Source organism: Telmatherina bonti (genome assembly GCF_933228915.1).
Source record: "Telmatherina bonti genome assembly, chromosome: 17".
Classification (NCBI taxonomy): domain Eukaryota; kingdom Metazoa; phylum Chordata; class Actinopteri; order Atheriniformes; family Telmatherinidae; genus Telmatherina; species Telmatherina bonti.
The window spans coordinates 14,708,016-14,727,332 of record NC_136615.1 but is presented as its reverse complement, the minus strand read 5'-3'; the positions used below and the strand labels follow the sequence as shown (position 1 = coordinate 14,727,332).

Sequence of the window (19,317 nt, the reverse complement as noted above, 5' to 3'; positions counted from 1 at the left end):
TACACACAAAGACAAGTATATGAAAAAGCATCGTGATGCTTTAATTCTTTGTACTTTTGTAGCTAACAACCATATATCAACCTGCAGTGCATTCAGAAAAATGGCTAACACTGCAGAAATGGACCTAAAAGCAACACATAGTGGGAACACATAACTCCATATTTCCCGCTTCATCAAGTGCAGTTCTTTGTGGTCCTGACAGTCCAGGCTTGCTTGGTCTCGGAGGCCTGACCCCAGAAAAACTTGTCTCCCCAGCAGGTTATTCTGGTGTTATTATGAGAACTCCACATGCTCATTATGGTTGTGGCTGTGTTTTCAGGGTGGCTGTCTTCTCTGGTGTGCCAGCACTGGAAATGCTTGTGGTGAAAGAAAGGCAGGAAGAGAGAAAGAAAAATGAAAGATATCGAGGAGAAAGAAGAACATTGAAACAGTACATGAGAGATGACAAGTGGAAACATAAGGCTGGTAAAATTTTACCATGAGTGGCAGGAGCTTGTTTGAACACCTTCCACCCCACGGTGCATCTTCCAAACCATCCAGGAAGGAGACAGACCCAGCAGCACAAACAAGTGGACGGAATCACCTGCAAAGGAAAAGCACAAACCGCAGAGATGGTCCACATATACACACATGCATGTGTGCATTCACACACTCACCTACACATGCATTCCTTGCATGAACAGCTTTCTTGTGCTCAGTGGAGTTGAGAGACAGTACTGTCTGGTTCAGCGCCACCACCTCCGTTACCTCTGCCACTGACCGCCACGAAAACACACCCACACAGAGGTGGCTGTATTTACAACCTATTTATTTGCTGGGTGACATGATGTTATTTTGTGTCAGCGCACGCTGAAAACATGACTGTTTAAGGTATTTATTGAGCATTGCTCTGTAGTTTTATATAGAATCACTGTCGATGTCATAATTACACTGAAATCCCTCCACTGTTTCGTGTAATTTGACATCGTTTTGCAATGGAAACAATTATAAACATGCCACTTATGTAAGACAGCAGAGACATTTGGATAAATATAAACCATGAGAAACATGTCAACACCCAGCCAAGCCCAGCGACCAATTTTCTTAGCTTGTAGTCCGCAAAACACTGTATTAGTTGTTTATGTGTACGTACAGTTCGTATATCACTGTAAACACTGATATCCAAACAGAGCTGTGTTGCTGTTACTCTTGCCGTTCATCAAAGAACAGTCTTGTGTCCTCACTAGGCCCAAGCTGCAATTTAGGCTCTAGGCGTGGCCCAGCACCCGTTGGGCTGTGTCCGCCCTGCGTACCAGTAATCACCCCTTCCCTATGGGGAGCGTTTGATCTGGGCTGCCTGTGTGCTTCAGCTGGACCTATTTCTGGAGCATGGGGGGGATAAAGGGAGCTTTCAGACTTGGTGCCAATGACCATAATTAAGCAGCTTTAAGGGGTGGCAGTGAGCGTGCTAGCAAACACAAAGTTTGTAATTTGGAAGAAGAGGGCAGAGTGGCTGCGGCTCATTGGAAGTGCATGGGAGGGTTGGGTGGCACCCAACACTGAAACACAAGGCACGGCGTGTGAAGAGGACTATAAAGAAGATGTTAATGACTTGCGTCCATTATCACCAACCCCTGAGGCTAACTGACCAACGGTCACAGGTTGAAAAGAATGAAAATCGCCTTAGCTGAAACACAGAGTTAGTCCAACCCTTCAGAGTGTCATTCAGGGAAATCTGTCAGTGGTGAAGGCCAGTCAGCTCAGTCAGCACTTAGCTCTTAGGTAGCTGTTTATCCACTGGTGCTACTGTATGCAGCATTCATCATGTAATTTTCTGTAATAACAATTAATTCATGGTTTGGCTATATTAAGCCAGAATTAGTTTAAATTATCTTATCTAACGTAAAAATCACCATATTCCCTCCATAATGATTCAATTACAACCAGACTGCTACATTTATTAGTCCTTATTTATAAAATGATCAGAATTATGATTAGATCTTAGCAAAATTGTGATTTGTTCTTAGAAATTACTCTGAAAAATAAAAAACAAAATAATTTTAAACTACTACAAGTATTAACCACTATTTGTTCAGTTTTTAGATTCTTTTTATACCTTCACAAGTTAAACAAAATTAAGCAAAAAAAAAAAAAAGGTATTTGCTAGGTAATTACAGGCTCTGGTGGATGCACAGGGGTGTTTGGCCGCCTTATTCTGCATCAGACCATGACCTCTATCAAGGTAAAGCTGCTGATGTTAATTCCATTAACCCTTCCCCGGCATTGTGGGCAAAACTGGTGCTCGTGTAGATGTCTCACAAGGGAAAAGGAAGATTTTCAAACAGCTAAAAATATATTGAGACTAGCAAGATTTTAAAAATAAAGTGAATTGTGTTTACACAGATATTTCAACAACTTCAAAATTAACAATAATAACAGAAAGCTCTAATTTGCAGGTGATTTATTACTTAGAGCCAAAGAATTGGAACAATAATTTACAAATAGATATTTTTCCCATATATTTAGGAACAATGGAGATTAAAGGTAGGAGAATCTCAGTAGTGAATGTAAGCATCCCTGTTCAGTAATTGTGCTGCTCACCTTGTCATTGTGGTTCATTCATATGGTTAACCGGATCCATGTAGCCATCCCCTGGAGAAGCCGTGTAGTTGCTCCATGCAACCGCTGGGCTTGAAACTTGACACCTGGTCGTGCGGTGTGTCTGCCATCGCTTTACCCACAGAAAACCTATTTAAAAAGGAAAGGGATGAGTCCAACGCTCCTGACTCCGTAACCACGTTCAGAAGAACCCTGCTTTCTCTCCGGCTGCGCGTCCCTCAATCTGGATCGGCATAAATGAATGAAATACAAGGGAATATCGAGACACGCTCGCACAGGGAAACTCTCTGTGAAACCAGCCGGCCAGAAGGAATTTATGTTGGGCTTGACAGGCAATTCAACATGAGTTTTGTCCTCTGGAACTTCAACTCAAGATTGTCAAATGCGTAAAACGGCGACCGGTGTATCTGCCCCCCTTGCAAAGGAGTCACTCTGTGATTAACGGATCAGGTTTTTGACTGCCAGGACAAATGAATACAAATGAATTTAGGCACCCGAAGGAGAGATTGCAGAACCTCTCATCTAGACACAAAGTAAGTAACATTTATTTTCTGGTGTCTGCGCGCTCCGGTGAGAGGCTGGTGGGAAGAGACTGAGTTAGAATTTAAGGATATGGACGCATCCATGTGCTTACCTGTGAGATGCCGGCTGGCTGTGGTCCAGCTTCCAGCGCAGGAGCACCATACACCATACACCACACACGTATGACACTTAATAATGTGGATGCAGTTTGTCAAAACAAAATTGTTATTTTTCATTTTTATAAAGCTGTGACTTAGTTTAGACTGAATTTAGGGTATTACTGCGCTAAAGCTGGCTTCCTTTGTGCAAGACAGCTTGTGATGCTCAAAGAAGGCACATGCAAGTATAGGCTATTTTCCCCACTTTTGGCAGGAAAGTACCTGCAGGAGCATTGCCATGCAATGTTTAGCTACTAAACCCACTCATGTGACTAAGCAAGCAAACACGGACATCATTCAGACCTATAAAGTTTCACAAGAGGCTCGTCAGCATCCACAGGACCGCTTGTCAGTTCCTGTTTGGATGCTTCCCACGTCTTTTCATTTACGCATTTTCCACAGCACCTTCAGGTATTAACCTTAAGAAAAGTTTTTTTTAGGTGCTTTGTTAAAAATAAATAAATAAACTGTTGCTTAGGTAGAATTTGTTTATTAAATAATCTGCAGATCAAATTAGTTGTTGCCTATAAAATTCTGTTTGTTGCAATCGTTTACAGCGCAGGTCCACATCGGACATTTAGCAAACTTATTAAGAGATTGAGTAGTGATTAAAAGGGGAGCCATGAGTCTAATTTGGAGGAGTCTGCAGTTCATTCATTCATTCATTAATTAATTAATTAATTCATTCATTCATTCATTCATTCATGTGTCAAACTTCATAGTTGCTTTTATTTTTTATTTTTTAATGGGTGGTTGCAGGATGCTTATCTGGTCACTTGTTTTGCATCCCAACACTGGCTCCATCGTGCCAGTTCAGTTCAGATAAAAGAGCTTCATCCTCAGCATTTTGCCAGCGCTCTATCCACATAACACATTTAGAATCACATTGAGACAGAGAGCACAAGTTACCTGTGTGGTGTCACGAGGAGGCAGGCTCATGTCGCCACGTGTCCACATGGTGTCGCCCTTTATGTCTCGCTCATAACTTACTCTGTGTATTTAATTTTAGGTAGATTATAGCATTTTTTTTTATGTCGTTATTATTTCCAAATTGTTTTATTTTATTGGTTTAAATGTTGCATTTACTTAAAATCTGTCAAAAGCTTTCCAAATTGGCATGCTCTGAGTCTTTTAGTCTGTGTTATCAATCATCCACCTCTAAATCCCCAAACAACTTTTGCTTCATTTGCCTCTACTTAAAACAAGACTGAACTGGATCATTTGAGAAACAATTAGTTAATTTAGCAGCTTGATGTGAGTGATTACTTTGCAACTGACAGAACAGATGACGGACATGCAAGTGGACCAATTGGTCTGTGTACAATGTCCTCCTCATCAGCCTTCATCAGTGTCAGCTCATCCAGAGGAATTTTCCGCTGTGTGTGTGTTGCATGCGTTGTGTGAATGTCTATTCTGGGGGGTTGGGATCACCTTTGGGAAATTTTTTCAGGGAATCAGTGAGTACTCCAAAACATTAGAGCAGAAATGGAAACTTTACATTGGTTTTTCTGTGTGTGTGTGTGTGTGTGTGTGTGTGTGTGTGTGTGTGTGTGTGTGTGTGTGTGTGTGTGTGTGTTGTGTTTTGTTTTTTTTTTCTCATTAAACCTGTAAGTGGTTACAGGACATGGAACTACAGCGTTTATGTATGTGAGTGGTTTTGGGAGGTTTGGGGGGAGTGCAGAGATTTGTATCACAGTCAAAACAATATCACAGAAACCGTGACATAAATGACATATTAACAGCTTCGAAAGTTTTCAGTGAATCTTTATTTTTCTTCTGTAAGTTGTTAAGTGTAAGAACAACTTTGTTCATATGTCAGAAACTAAAAAGGCTGCAAATCAAAGTTGAAATTAACTGAAGAAGGATTTTGTGCCTCTCAGCACAAAATCTTCTGTGTGGATTACTGCAGCCTGTATTCTGTCCAGTCAGCTTTGCAGAGAATTCCCTGGAGGAGACATGTCATAGCTCACTGTTGCAGTAAGAAAACCACACCAGTTTAAGTGTACAGATGGCAGCTCTTCTTATTTAAACGTCTGCTGTGTTCAAAGTTCAGTGCAGAACTGTAAGAAGAGAAATCTCAGCCTGTAACATACGCTTCAAAAGCACCCTAATGAAAATCCAAACAAGCTACCAAGAACTTTTAACGTAAAAAGTTGAAGAAAACAGTTTCCACAGATGGAAACAGCCCGAGGACCAGACTGAGAGTGATTTTGCTTCACTAAAAATCGCAGCATTCATGTTTCATTTTCACAGTGCAAATCTCTCCTCAGCTGATAAGACACTGAATCAGGCTGTAATCAGCTTGGAGTCAGGGAAATATACACACACACACAAATACACACATCCTGTGTAACCACAACCAGCTGTGTCTTGGGATGATTGTGATGAAGCTTTGCTGGCATCTTGGAGCTGGAAGGGGAGAAGACAGAGACACCACAAACATGCATGTTGTACACACACCGCCTGATTATAATCATTCAGGCCAGTAGGGGAAGCTGGCACTACTTAATGCTGAGCCTATTTGCAGAATCTTTTCCACAAACAGACAAACATGCCTTTGTCAGAGATACTTAAGGTAAATATATCAGTGCAACAGTTTTCTTTCTTTTCCACGTTCATGTATTTGGAACCATGTTTACCTTCTTCTCTGTGGCCCTCAGACACAGCTGCTATACACATTTCCTCCTCCAATGTGTGTGCAGCCATGTGTGTCTGGATGACCTCCAGCGGTAAACAGTGGCTCCCCTGGCTGTCACCAGATCCCAGTCCCCTGCTGAGCTTTCAGTCCGCCCACCAGTCAGTCTCTTTAAATTCTGCTGCACACCTGGATGTGTTGAGAGAGATCTTTTTTCTCTCTGTGTGTGTGTGTGCATCTGCATGTTGATTTTGGAAGAAGAGTTGGTGGATAAGTGTATTTTTGTCTCACAAACCACAACTGGAGGTTGTGTGTTGAAGGGGTTTCAAGAGAGAGAAAGATGCTCTAAGTGCTTTTGCAGAATCCGCTTGTGACTCGCAGTAGCTCTACAGCTCACCATATGGTTTTGTTGGAGTCTCTGTTTAGGTGTGATGTCGATGTTTTTACTTAATCTCAGAATAATTTATAATTCTTTAGTACATTGAGATTCATGCCACAGATTTCCCAGTGACATTTTTTTGTATTAGAACATGTGGTAAGACATTCTTCCTTTACTGTGAAGTATTGGGGTCCCTTTCCTCTGAGGCATCTTTTATCAAGAGGTTTGTTTTAAGAATAATTAAGATCTTTGCCTTACTATGTTATGAAAAATCCCAAAGACTGTTTGACTTGCAGTGTCAGACTATATTACCAGTTGGAAAATGCACACTTGGTTGGTTAAACCACCAAATATGACCACATATACTTCAATGACTGACTGTTTATCATACAGTAAAATATGCATTACTGGATTATTAGCTTTTCTGACTAAATTGTGCTTGAAAAATGATATTAATAAGAGTTCTTAAACGTCTGTGTGAGAAAGCTGTTTCAGGGCTTAAACCACTGTCTGACTGGTTCCTTTCTCTAACAACCCATTCTTCTCTTCCCTCAGGAGAGCCCTATTGCTCTGTACAGTTTTGTATTGTACTTGTTACCTGGGACTTTCACAAGTACACTCTGAAGGTAAGACTATTCACTTCATCTTCTCTCCTCTTATAAGTGTGCTGAAAAGTTTGCTAGTGGACACCTCCCCACCCCCCAATCCTCCCAAAAAAAAGAAGTAAAAGGGGAAAAAAAGAATGGAAACTAAAACTTTTTGGGAGAATTTAAAGAGGAATTACTCTTTGCCTGTTTGGTAAAAGTCCAAGTATATAAACACATAACTAAGAGAATTGGGCCAATCGTTGCTATGACAACAGGTGTTGAGTAAGATAAGTTGAGTAAACAAGGGAGCAATCAGATTATAGACCATTACTATAAAAACATTCTTGTCTCAGTTTGTTGATTTACAACATACAGCTGACAGGATGTTAAAAGCACTCTTTTAAGATATATAACCACCACTGAAGCTTACTTAAGCATTTATGAGGACTACAGTTAATATATGATGAGAATATATCCGTAAACAAAAAGAAAATAATGTGATGGTATACAGAAGATTATAACCCATCTGCATCTTCTCCACTGTACTCTACCCAGTACCAAGCAGTCAACTACAGAGAATACGGAACTGGACGTTTACCATGTAGAGATACTTTCCTCAGAAGGCGGTGGAGACCAAAACAGAGCTTAACCTCTTCATTCCACCTGGCCTGCAGTGATCCAGTAGTACACTTTATCACCATCTGGTTGTCAATTAGAGGTTCAGAAATCCCTGGCAGACCATCACTGCCACATGACTTCAAAGGAATGATGATGTTGTTGAATTAGTGGTAGTTATTTGAATCAGCACATCTTTTCTCATGTTTACCTTAAACATGCTCATTTCACTGGAAATCATCAAATAAATTCATTCATATCCTCTAGATAGATCTATCTATCTATCTATCTATCTATCTATCTATCTATCTATCTATCTATCTATCTATCTATCTATCTATCTATCTATCTATCTATCTATCTATCTATCTATCTATCTATCTATCTCAGTTTACTACATTCAGACTGGACATTGTTTTCCTGGGGGGAGTATTATGTAGGTTTATGTCCTGTCTTTGAAAGCCTTTAAAGACTTTTCTTTTTTTCTTTTTTTTTTTCCATAAATTGAATTAATTGATCATGGACTTTATCAGCTTTAAATAAATCTTGAAGCTGAGCAAGAGTGAACTAAGTTACTTAACAATTGTTTCCCTCTTCAACTTTGGTTAATTTTCCCGAGAGCTGAAGTTGTTCTGAGTAAGAATCTTAAAAAGAAGCCCTGTTTCTCATGCACTATTACCGTACCACACACAGAGAGACAGCAAACAGCTGTGCAAAGTAAAAAAAAAAAGAAAAAAAGAAAAAAGCTCCAGCTGATCACTCAGTCAGGAGGCAGTGGAAGAAACAGGATCACTCTTTGGACATCTTTGCAGAAAACTGACTTCCCGCTGATTAAATCTCACTTAACTCTGCCTTTTAGAAGCTGAACTTAATTAGTGAGCTGAGGTTCTGTTTGACCTTTATGACAGTGCTGAGTTTTAAAGTTGATTGTATTTGGTGGGGACACAATACTTGTGGATGCGCATACGTCATTACATCCATGCTTGTCGTGTGCCACTTTGTGTCTGTTTATTAGTCATTTCTGAGTTTATTCACATAACATCACTCTTTATCACTCCCTGCACCCTGTCTGCTTCTCTACAGTAGTTTGAAAGTGTGGACAAAGTATATGTTTTTACATATATTTTACATTGAGAGTTAGACTTTGAGTCTCAGCAAGTTTATTTACATAAATAAAAGTCAAAGAATAAGACGAAAGCATGTAAGTTGCAGTTATAGCCCACGAGCTGAAGACTGTATAGTTAAGCATGATGTAAGGTGAGAAATGTGTGCATGTGTATTTCTGCAGGGATGTGAAATATCATAAATGGCTCACTATGGACTCATACAGGCCGGCCAAAGAGAGATCACTGGAGTGTGAATCAGTGACTTCATCCTCTACAGTGAATATGATTACATAGTGAAGGGCCTTGGACTTTCTGTCTGTCCTTCTTGAGTGACTTGGCACAGAGCAGCACTAAACTCCCGCCATGTGTTCAACACACGTCTGTTCAGATTTATGCAGTATGCTGTAAAACCGCAGGGTTAATATACACTATGCCCCACTAATAGCACAAGATGTTTTTGCATAAAGACTTGGTTAACAGCAGTCTATGTATTGAACTGATACAGTACATGTAAGGCACATTCCCGCTCTGCAAAGTCCTGATATCATTTGAGACCACACAAAGAAGGAAAGTCACTGTGGATGGGTATACAATACACCCAATGTGAGTTTTGCTTCTATTTTATGAAGCCCTAATGTTTTGAAGGGAGAGGAACCCTTGCAGGCTTTGGGCATGGAAAGACTCTAAAGGATTGGCTGTAAAGTAGAGGCAAACTAACACTTAGATTACTTTTTAATGAGCAAAAGATGATTTTTTAAATATTTGAGTGCATGGTTGTGAAAACAAACACACACAGTCTAATAATTTAATAGCTCATGAAATAATGCAAAATGACACACATTTGTTGAAAGGCCCTCTTCTCTAGGCTTTACCAGTGCCAAAAATTTTTTGCCATGCCATTAGACAAGGACCAGTGACTACAGGTCAGTGTGAACCAGTGACAATAAAGATGGTGAGGGGCCAAAAGAGCAGAGATCATCAACAGGATGAGCGTAGGCACAACTGAGACTGAATACTAAATAAAGTCAACTCTAGGTCTAAAGCTGGATAATTGCTGTAACAATTGTGGCAACAAAATGAGAGTTGATGGCCTCATGATTTTTATTGATTCGGCCATGTTCTGAATATTCTGTCTCGCTCTGTTGGTGAGAAAGACTGACAGAAGGAGGGGAAGACATTTTCTTGAGGAATACTTTATGTATGACCTGTAGACGTGAAAGAAGGGGGCTATTTCTTGACAAAAGCATTGTTAGCAGTGTGGTGCATCTAGTTTCATGAACTGCAAAATCTGTAGTGTGAATTAAGTCTAATAGTTTTATATTCATGCTGCAAAACTTAGTTGATCTTGTTATTAGTATAGTTTATCTAGTGTTTTCCAGGTCATCTGAATTTATTTAAAATGTTTCCTGTCTTGATAAGCAGCTTTATCTGATTTATTTTAGCTACAACAAAAGAAATGATTACATAAAGGCTTACATACATTTCTGCAGTTCTTGTTTGGTTTGGTTTTATTTTTTGTTCTTGTTTGTTTTTTTGTATGTGCACCAAGCATGTACATGTGTGACTTTTGTAGTGGTGAAATAATTCTACAATAATTTGAAAATTTTGAACGTTTTCTCTGACCTTTATGCTTTACAGCAAAGATATTTGCCAGCGTTACTAGGTTTTCATTGGGTTGTGTTTTACTTGTGACACAGTGGTTTAGTCAGGTGGTTGGTAATGAAGGATTTCGGGCCTGTGGTCTGATTGTGCATTCCTGCTTCTGGCTGATTCAGCCTTGGCTACCATGACTCCTACCTCCAATGGTCTTTAAGTTTCTAAGGTGGAACATTAAAGTTTCACCCAGCAAGAAAAAAAAAAAAGCAAAAAGAAAGAAATCTAGTTCTTTTGCTGTGATTTTGAACCTTTGTTCCTTTTCCATCACTGGTTAGATATAAAATTTTAATACTATTCTATTCTATTCTACAGTCATGTAGCAGACACTTTGATCCAAAGCGACTTACACTCTTAGCCCAATAGACACATCGGGGGGCAACTTGGGGTTTAGTGTCTTGCCCAAGGACACTTCGGCACATAGTACGGGGATGAAATAGGATGAAAACCTTTTGTAATGACACTTGAGTCATGAGTCATAAGTGATCTGAATCTTGTGAGACTTCACAAGAGATGCTGAAGTAAAAAGCATGAGAGTTTATATCTGGAACTGTGTTTTGATTTAGTGCCTAACAGAAGAATTAAAAACAACTTTACTATTTTAAAGAGGTCACATTCAGCTAACTTGCTGTTTGTGTTTTCGTCCAGCCAACTCGAACTGAAACTTGAATTTGCTGGCCTGTAAAATAATAAACATGTCACAGTTGAGGCCAAACCTAAACCAGTAATGCATCACAAGAGTCTTACTGAGGAAGAAAACATGATTCTATAGGACACTATAGGAGATTTAAAACTGAAAATAATGCAACTTTTTTGTGCATCATCTGTCCACTGAAGGGGCAGAAAAATCAAACAAGGCTGTACCAAGTTTTCTATGCTAGTTTTATGTAGGAGGGGGAAACATTTTATTTGATCTGAAGCTGAAAGAGAAATTCAGGCATGATATGCAGCTTTAAAGCTGTTATGCATTAAAAATGTGATAGTCGTTCAATTACTTTCTTTGCAAAACTGATTCATAAACTAATTACTCAGTTCTAACATTTAGCAAAGACTGTTTTCATCATGCCAGTGTTTCCATTTTCACTATCATTTCAGCATGTTTTATTTCCACTCAGAAGTGTTTTGAGTCTTGGACAAACATTTCCACATATTAAAAAAATCGAATAATACCTAATGTTTTTCATTTGTCCAGATGTTCAGTGTGAAGCTCATTGCTCTTTTGCATCTTGGAAGTGTCTTGTTGTAGTCTTCATGTTTGTTCATTTAATGCTGTTCTTTTCTTCTGAACATTGTTGCTGATAATTGTGCCAGATATGGTTGTGTTTATGCACACATTGACTATGCAGAACTTATAGAAAATGCAAGTAGTGACAAAGTATTATTGACCAAGTGTGTATCAAACAGTTGCAAGGAAAAGGATAATACAAAATATCACATTCGAAGTAAAATTTAAACATCCTACTCAAATATTAAAGAATTTACATGCAAACAGCCATCATCTTTAAAACAAGCTTTCAGTTCTTGGCATATCTAACACTACTCTCTTATCTCCAGATGTGGACATCCTCCAGAAGTTGGGGCTTAAGGGAGAGAAGCCATTACGCTCTGTACCAGCAGGGGTCATTCCATTTAAATCGGGGATCATCCTCAACCAACGGGCGCAAATCGAGGCTCCACTACGTTCAATTCTTCCAGCGACCGTCTGGCCCAAGTTGGCACTGGTCCTGAGTGTGCGCTCACACCGTGTCAATAGTGCTTTCCTATTCACCCTGCTCTCAGACCGCAAGAAACTCCTTCTTGGTCTGCAGCTTAAACCAGGCAATCTTGTCTTACACACAGGACCCAACACCTCAGTGGCACTGCCCTATGAGCCCCATGATGGCCTGTGGCACCAGCTGGCAGTGGGAATTAATGGACAGAAAGTGACTCTTTATGCCTCCTGCGGAGAGCAGAGTGTTCAGGCAGAATTTGGATGGGACAATGAGGAGGGACTGGCACCACAGCTCCAGGGCTCCTTCCTGCTGGGGCGAACAAGCCATCAGCAGGTGTCAGCACACTTTGAAGGAGCTATATGCCAGTTTGACCTGGTCCCTTCTGCACAGGCAGCTCACAACTACTGCAGGTACATTAAGAAACAGTGCAGGGAAGCTGACACATTTAGGCCTAACCTTTCCCCTTTACTGCCTATTTTACCACGTGAAAAAAACATCTCAGCTGCTGCTGTCGTCCCCAAGCACAGCAGCCCAGAAAGCGCCAGAAAGCCCACTGGCTTCAACCTTGCCAGGAGTGTTGCTGCTGCTGCCTCTGCTGCCAGATATATAACACCCTCCCAAACAATGAAGCCAGATCATGGGACCATCTCCACTTCTCTGCCGATAACTGTGGTACCAAGCACAGCCCAATTTGGTTTGGTTGTCCCAACTCCTAAATCCAGGACCGAAACAGTAACACTACCACTCAGGACAACAACACCACCGAAAAAGTCACCAACCTCAAGACCCTCTACTTCTAAAGCTTCAACTCAGAAATCTTCCAAGTCCACAACCCCAAAGTCCACTCTTCAAAACAGCACAAACAAGGCCATTGCAGGAACAAACAGCAAGAAGAAGTCTACTACTCCAGCCACTACCACCAACAAACCTCCCAAGGCGAAGCTTGACTTTGACTTGCTAGATGAAGCCCCAGTCCCAAAGAAACCACAGCCCACAACAGCCAAGAAAACATCTCCTCAGCCTAAAGTTACTTCCTCCAAAGCCACCCAGTCCAAACCTAAATCAAATTCTGTAAAAGTTGTCCCTTCTAAACCAACATTATATAAAGTTAGCCCCTCAAAATCAGCTATATCCAAAACTACAACTGTTAAAACTTTAAAGCCAGTCTCCAAGCCAACAAAGCAAACCAAAACTATCAAAGCTCCTGTTACTCCACAACCCACTAAGCCTTCATACAACACAGTGACACCTCCTGCCACTGATGGCTTCCTGAGCTGGGAAATACCCCCCACGCAGTTTTCGATGCTGGAAGGACCTAAGGGCCAGAAAGGAGAAGCAGGCCTGCCGGTAAGAACATCTGTTTAGCTTTAGTTGGTTAAATGAAGTGTTGGTATGCAAATGCTACAGAATCATCTGTTTTTACTGGCAGTTGATGAGTGTACATTAGGATAGTGGTAAAAGCTAAGGAATATTTGCACAGGTATCGATGCAGGTCTTGTCACCCGTTATTATCCTCTGTTTGATTCAAATACTCAAAGACTAGATATAAAAGACCACAGAAACACACAGGTCATGGCAACATCTCCTTTCCTGTGCATGACAGAAGTCATTCTTCTCCCGTCTTATTTCCTCTTTCCTTTTTGCACTGAACCCTCTAAGGTGAGTGTGACGTGTCAGGTCTGCCGCCTTGCCATCTCTTCAACAGATTCCTCTGTCACAGAGTGCTTGTCGAGGTCACTTAGCCCCCTTTCACAGCAAGGTCAAGGGTCAAAGGCGAAATGTCAGTAAACATTCAGTTTCCCAATGCAGACGCAAGGATAGGTTAGGCTTTGAGTGGGGCACTTGAACCTGGAACACTGGTTCCCCTTTATCAGCAATCATTTCACACCCAGCATCAAACGCCTCTGGGTTGCAGCGCTGTTGGCCTCTTATGATTAGATTAAGGTTTTTGTTTAATTTATTGTATGGGTGAACTGTGACTGCTTCCTAACTGAACATTAAGTATGCAGATACTGATCTCTGCACTTTCCCTAAGAATATAAACAATAATGCAATAAATTCTTATGTTTTTCATTGTATATGAATCATATGAATTCACTATTTTATTATAAGCTACACCTAACTATTAATACAGTTCTTTACCTCCAAAAGTGGCCAATAATCAGATTCTGTGGCTTGTTGTACATCACATTAGATTATAGTATTTTCTCCAACAATGAATCACTACATGGATCTCGTAATATTGCTTTGCTGTAGTACATCAGGGAATGTCTATATTAGTCTGTTTAAAGGTGCAAGGACACTAAAAATTATGACCATTTTAGTTGGAGGACTTGGTTTCTTAAGTTATGGAATTATACTTTCATGAGCTAGCTTATACGAAGACATTTATAATGAAATGAACACTGGATCATGTCATGGATTTGTTTCAACTTAATTTGATCTAAAAGTAATTGAATTGGAGTGGATCTGTAAGTACTTTGTTTTAAACTTCTGCTATACAAATAAAGCTGAACTGAACTGAAGTAAACCAAAAGCCTTTGGTAGATTTATGGGTAAGCAGTACATTCAATTTGCACGTACAGGTGTTTACTCATGGTTACACTTTCAATGCAATTCTGGAATTATACAGGATTTATTGTGGACCCCTTTCAAATTGAACACTAGAGACAATAACACTTTAGTTGCTTTCTGTAAGTTTTTCATAGAAACCCGGTGATTCAGCACTAATCCGCGAATGTTTTGTCAGTTTGAAAGAACACAGGCAAGAAATAGTGGCAATGAAGAGGCATTTTTTCATCAGAATTATGCAATTTCTGTCTCCTCTACACACGCATGCATGCATCCATCCATCCATCCATTTTCATCTGCTTGTCTAGGGTCGGGTCGTGGGGGCAGGAGCCTATGCAGCAAATGGTATTTTAGAGTTGAAGAGGAATCAACAATAAAATAATTTAATTTTTGCTGCTTAGGCCTGACAGTCTGCAGAAATTCCTACAGAGGGGGGATTTAGACTTGTGTTGTGTGATGATGTTCTGACATCCCTCATCACTGCTGCTTAAAAAACAACTTTGTATAAGAGAAGTTCCACTGCACTGTACAGTATTGTTTGATTTATATGTTCTGTTTAGTCTTTATCTGCAGTTAAGACCTTGGGGTACAATTTAATTTTACATGTGAATATTTTTTTCAAATTATTTTATTCATACATTCATTGTATTAATTCACACCTGCAATCTGAGTGTGTTTATTTTCTGACACTTTCTAGGGAATTTAAATTAGTTAAATTTGACATTTTATCTCAAACAGGAATCCAAGCAGGATGTAAACATCTGCACAGTGTGTAATTGGTTTTGAACTGTTTTAAATAAGAAGCAAACAAATAAATATGGGGTTTTTTTGTTTTGTTTTGTTTTTTTTATTAATAGAGCCATTTTTGGAGCAAAACAACCAAATCTTATCATTATAACTGTATAAAAAAAAGCCTCTGCATCATACTGGATTTATAATGTGAATGTTAAATACTTAAAAAATGAGAAAAAATATTATCTAATGAAAAACAGATGTAAAAGATAAATAGGTGCAAAGAGGAAAAAACAGTGGGAGTAAACAACATATGTAGGGAAGGAAGTGTGAAGATGGACAGGAGTGTGTGTTGACAGGTCTGTAGGCCACCACAGAGCACACCACCTGCAACAGGAGGGGTGGTCTCAACCATGGAGGTTAACTTGGAAGAGATGGCGGAGGCGGGGTGCCAATTATAATCTTCAGCGGGACATAAACTAGATCACAGACAGAGGCGGTGCACACAGGTAGTGATGTGTGATCACAATAACCATCAGACCTGGTGTTGTGCATGTGTGTGAGCAGCTTGCTGTTGTTTTGAAGTTGGAATACTTTTTCCTTGTTTCCTAAAGTTCATAGCCTTGTGAAAATTGAGATGAGGAAACTACAGAAGGGGTACAACTTTGGCGCATCAATAACAGCACTTTATGGGGGATGTTGCTGCTCTTTTAACACATTCTCATATCTGTTCTGTCAGACCTTGAATTTTAACAGTGTAGTAAAGATCCAGTAATTTATTTTAGAGTACTCAAAACATTTTAAGAATGTTATGCAGATGCTTTCATGCAAATTTGCCACCGAATCCAGAGTCCAACAGGCTGGTCTTGTTGGCCAGAATAACCACGAGAGCTCTGTTTTTCTTCACCACTTCTTTTCCTCTTTTTTGATTAAAAGAAAACGAATGAGCACAAGCCTGATAAAGACACACTGGGGCATTGAGTGGCACAGGAAATGACCTGTTATTTCTAGTGTTTCTACGGTTTCCTGCCACACAGGCTCAGAACGTCTTGATGGATAAGGCTGAACTCTCATCACCTTGAGATGGAATTACTTCAGAAGGAAACGGTGTCACTTTTTACCCTGCAAACACAGTGTGTGATGTGGACAAGTTCAGTGTATAAACACACCAAAAGAGTCTAAATGACCTGATGGTTTTGACAGATATGACAGCAGAAGACTGCTGGGGTATTGAAAAAGATCATTTACGTGGGTTATTAGGATGCAACAATGACTGAATGATCTCTCTCCAGGGACTGCCAGGACCTCCAGGGAAGCCAGGCCTGCCAGGCAAAAGGGGTCCTCGGGTAAGTCTCAATGGTCATACTCAAATACCACCATCCACATAAAACATGCTTCAATATGCACCTTCTATAAATTATTCTGTCACGCTTTTGACCCTTTTTTGTTTGTTTAGTGAAAACATATCAATAAGCATGTCAATATTTAGGCCTATAGTGGATATTTGTACTTGTTTTATGTGTGTGTTTATTTAGCTACAACTCCTCTTGTGTGCAAGGTTCTTACCCAAATAGTTATAATGAGAAAGACAGACAGACACACAAACAGAGGAACAATGACCGCCTGTACCTATGAGTCCCAGCCTAGAAGTCCAGGGCTGGTTTCTGTAGTTACAATAATAACCTGCTAGATTGGGCTTCCACATCACTTTAAATCCCTCCCATCAACCAGCTGACACACACAAACTCTCATATACTCACAGACAAAGTTTTCCTATGCAGGGGGATTGACCATATTCAACACAGGGCTGCGAGTACTGACCTCCCACCCCTAAGCATAAACAGGAAAGCTCCTATAAAGACGGCCTTTCAAAAGGCTGCCTGTGCCACAGGATGCCTAATAAAAGCACTGTAAACAGACAGAGAACACATGGCTCCACTGGACTTTCTTCTCCCAACTGAGTTGTTGCAGCAGGCTGCACCAACACTTCATGGAATCCCACTCTGAGCTAATGAAAGGACTCTTCTTTTTTTTCCAAGGCAGTTAAATAGAGATAGTCTCATTCAAGGCTCTTCTTTCAGGAATTCCATTTTTCCCTATCTCTGTTCATCTTTCTTGTAAGGACCAACATAGTTCAAATCAGAAAGGTAGTTGCATTGCCAGTCCTATGCTTTTCTCCAAAAGGAGATTTCTAAACAGCTTTTGGACGAATTGTGATAAAATCTTGTGCTGTTACTCATGCTGCCCAGACTTTTGCTGGCACTTTTTTATTAAGTGCAAAGTCTCAACATCTGTAGGATGGATAAGCCATGAAACACGTAGCATGCTCATGTCCCTACCTCCCAAAAAACTGCAGAAATCTACATTATTTCTAAACTTGTCCTCCAGTTCCACCATCAGGTTTAAGTTTTCCTTATTAAATTTGTTACCTATTTCATCTTATAAACTTGCAAGACAATAAGAGCCCCATCAGTTTTAACACTTAAGCTCTGTTTAAACAGTTTTTAAAGTGTCATCTTGTTGTCCGCAAAGATGATCAACTGTTAAGAAATAACTGGAACAGCTGCTGGCAAAGAACATATATTTCACACATGCATTGCAGGTACTACATGTGACAATACAAATGTTTCAGACTTTACCCAACCAGGTCAATAGAGGTGATTAAAGGAGGTAACCATGCACCCTGAGTCAGTATGTATGCAGATAATGGTTGCTGCTTTGTTTTCTCCTATGCTGACCCATCATCTCACTCTAAAATCCATGTAGTATTGACACAAATGGTAAAATACTCCCTTGTCCGGTTCCTGTCACAAATGATGTGACAAGTCTTATTTTTGGATGTGTTGGGATGCATGTGCTTCCATTGTCATGATTGTGTTTTTTAAACACAATAATGACTGAGAGATTTTGTAACTGAGGGATTTAAAATCTCTTGTACTTGTCTTGTATGAATGATTACAGTTGTATTGTCTGTGTTTATTACCATTGTGTCCATTTAAGTCCTTTAAGCACCTCCCAGCTTGTCTCTGCTTGCTGTTCCACAACATCGCTTAGCATTAGGTGTGTTTGTTTTGATCCAAATCAAACTTACCTTAAATAAACTTTAATTGGGCTAAAAAAAAAAAAAAAAACAAGCTCAGTGCTGAGTGAACTTGGTCATGCCAAATTTAATTCTAAGTGGAAATATGTTTGTGAAGCCAGTAGCAGAGTTTTTCCAAATCCACCCCTAAGAAAAACTGCAGAAAAAAAGAGTTTTTAGCAGATATTATATTGAATGCTGTGAATAGTTTCTTTATAAATGGACTGAAAAAGCTTAGCAGAAAAGCAGGTAAAACTGTAAATATGTATATACAATATAATATTTCAGTGTATTGTTTTTAAGCTTAGCTTGGTTTGGTCTTACCAAGGTTTCAGTTTCGGTGTCAGATCTCAGTGATCTGTCTGTGTTATGTATCACCCAATACTCATTTACATCCTGGTGGTTTAGACACAGCATTTGTCTGCTCCAACAAACCAGCTGTTGAACTGCCTGAGGCAGAGTGTTTGGTTTGCAAAGACCAAACAATGAAAAAAACTCTTTTCTATAAAAAAAAAAAAGCTCTTGTAAAGGCATTGGGTTTTGATGCTGATTTAATAGGAGTCACTTGCAAACCCACTACTACGCGTCTGCGTCTGACCTTACTGTCATTTTATCTAACACACAGCCTTGTACATTGGACTATACACACGCAACAACACTAATTCGATGCAGTGCAGCACAGACATATGTGGCTGTTTTTATGACCTGCCTATATAAAGAGTGAGGAATTATGAAGCTTCCCTGTAAACAAAAACATTTATCAAGTTTAATTGCTTCTGCCGTGTGTATGTGGTAACACAGAGATGCATAGACACATTTTACACAATCACGCAGTCCACGCAAACACATGCTTGACACACTCTGCTGAATGAACTTGTGGTTTCAATTTAGGAAAATAGATTCACTACATCAGTGTGATAATTAACTCCAAACATGACGTTATGCTTCAGGCGCACAGGTGGGAAAGAGT

General features: G+C 39.8%; 1 protein-coding gene across 1 annotated transcript in view; it reads left to right on the top strand.

The window, feature by feature from the left end:
- Positions 1-2,785: 2,785 nt before the first annotated feature.
- Positions 2,786-19,317, top strand: part of col27a1a (collagen, type XXVII, alpha 1a) — a 68,110-nt gene continuing 51,578 nt past the window's right edge. The window contains exons 1-4 of the mRNA XM_079256553.1: positions 2,786-3,131; positions 6,848-6,918; positions 11,808-13,312; positions 16,561-16,614. Coding sequence (XP_079112679.1) covers positions 3,079-3,131; positions 6,848-6,918; positions 11,808-13,312; positions 16,561-16,614 — 1,683 coding nt within the window. The 5' untranslated portion in view covers positions 2,786-3,078. The remainder of the gene's footprint in view (positions 3,132-6,847; positions 6,919-11,807; positions 13,313-16,560; positions 16,615-19,317) is intronic.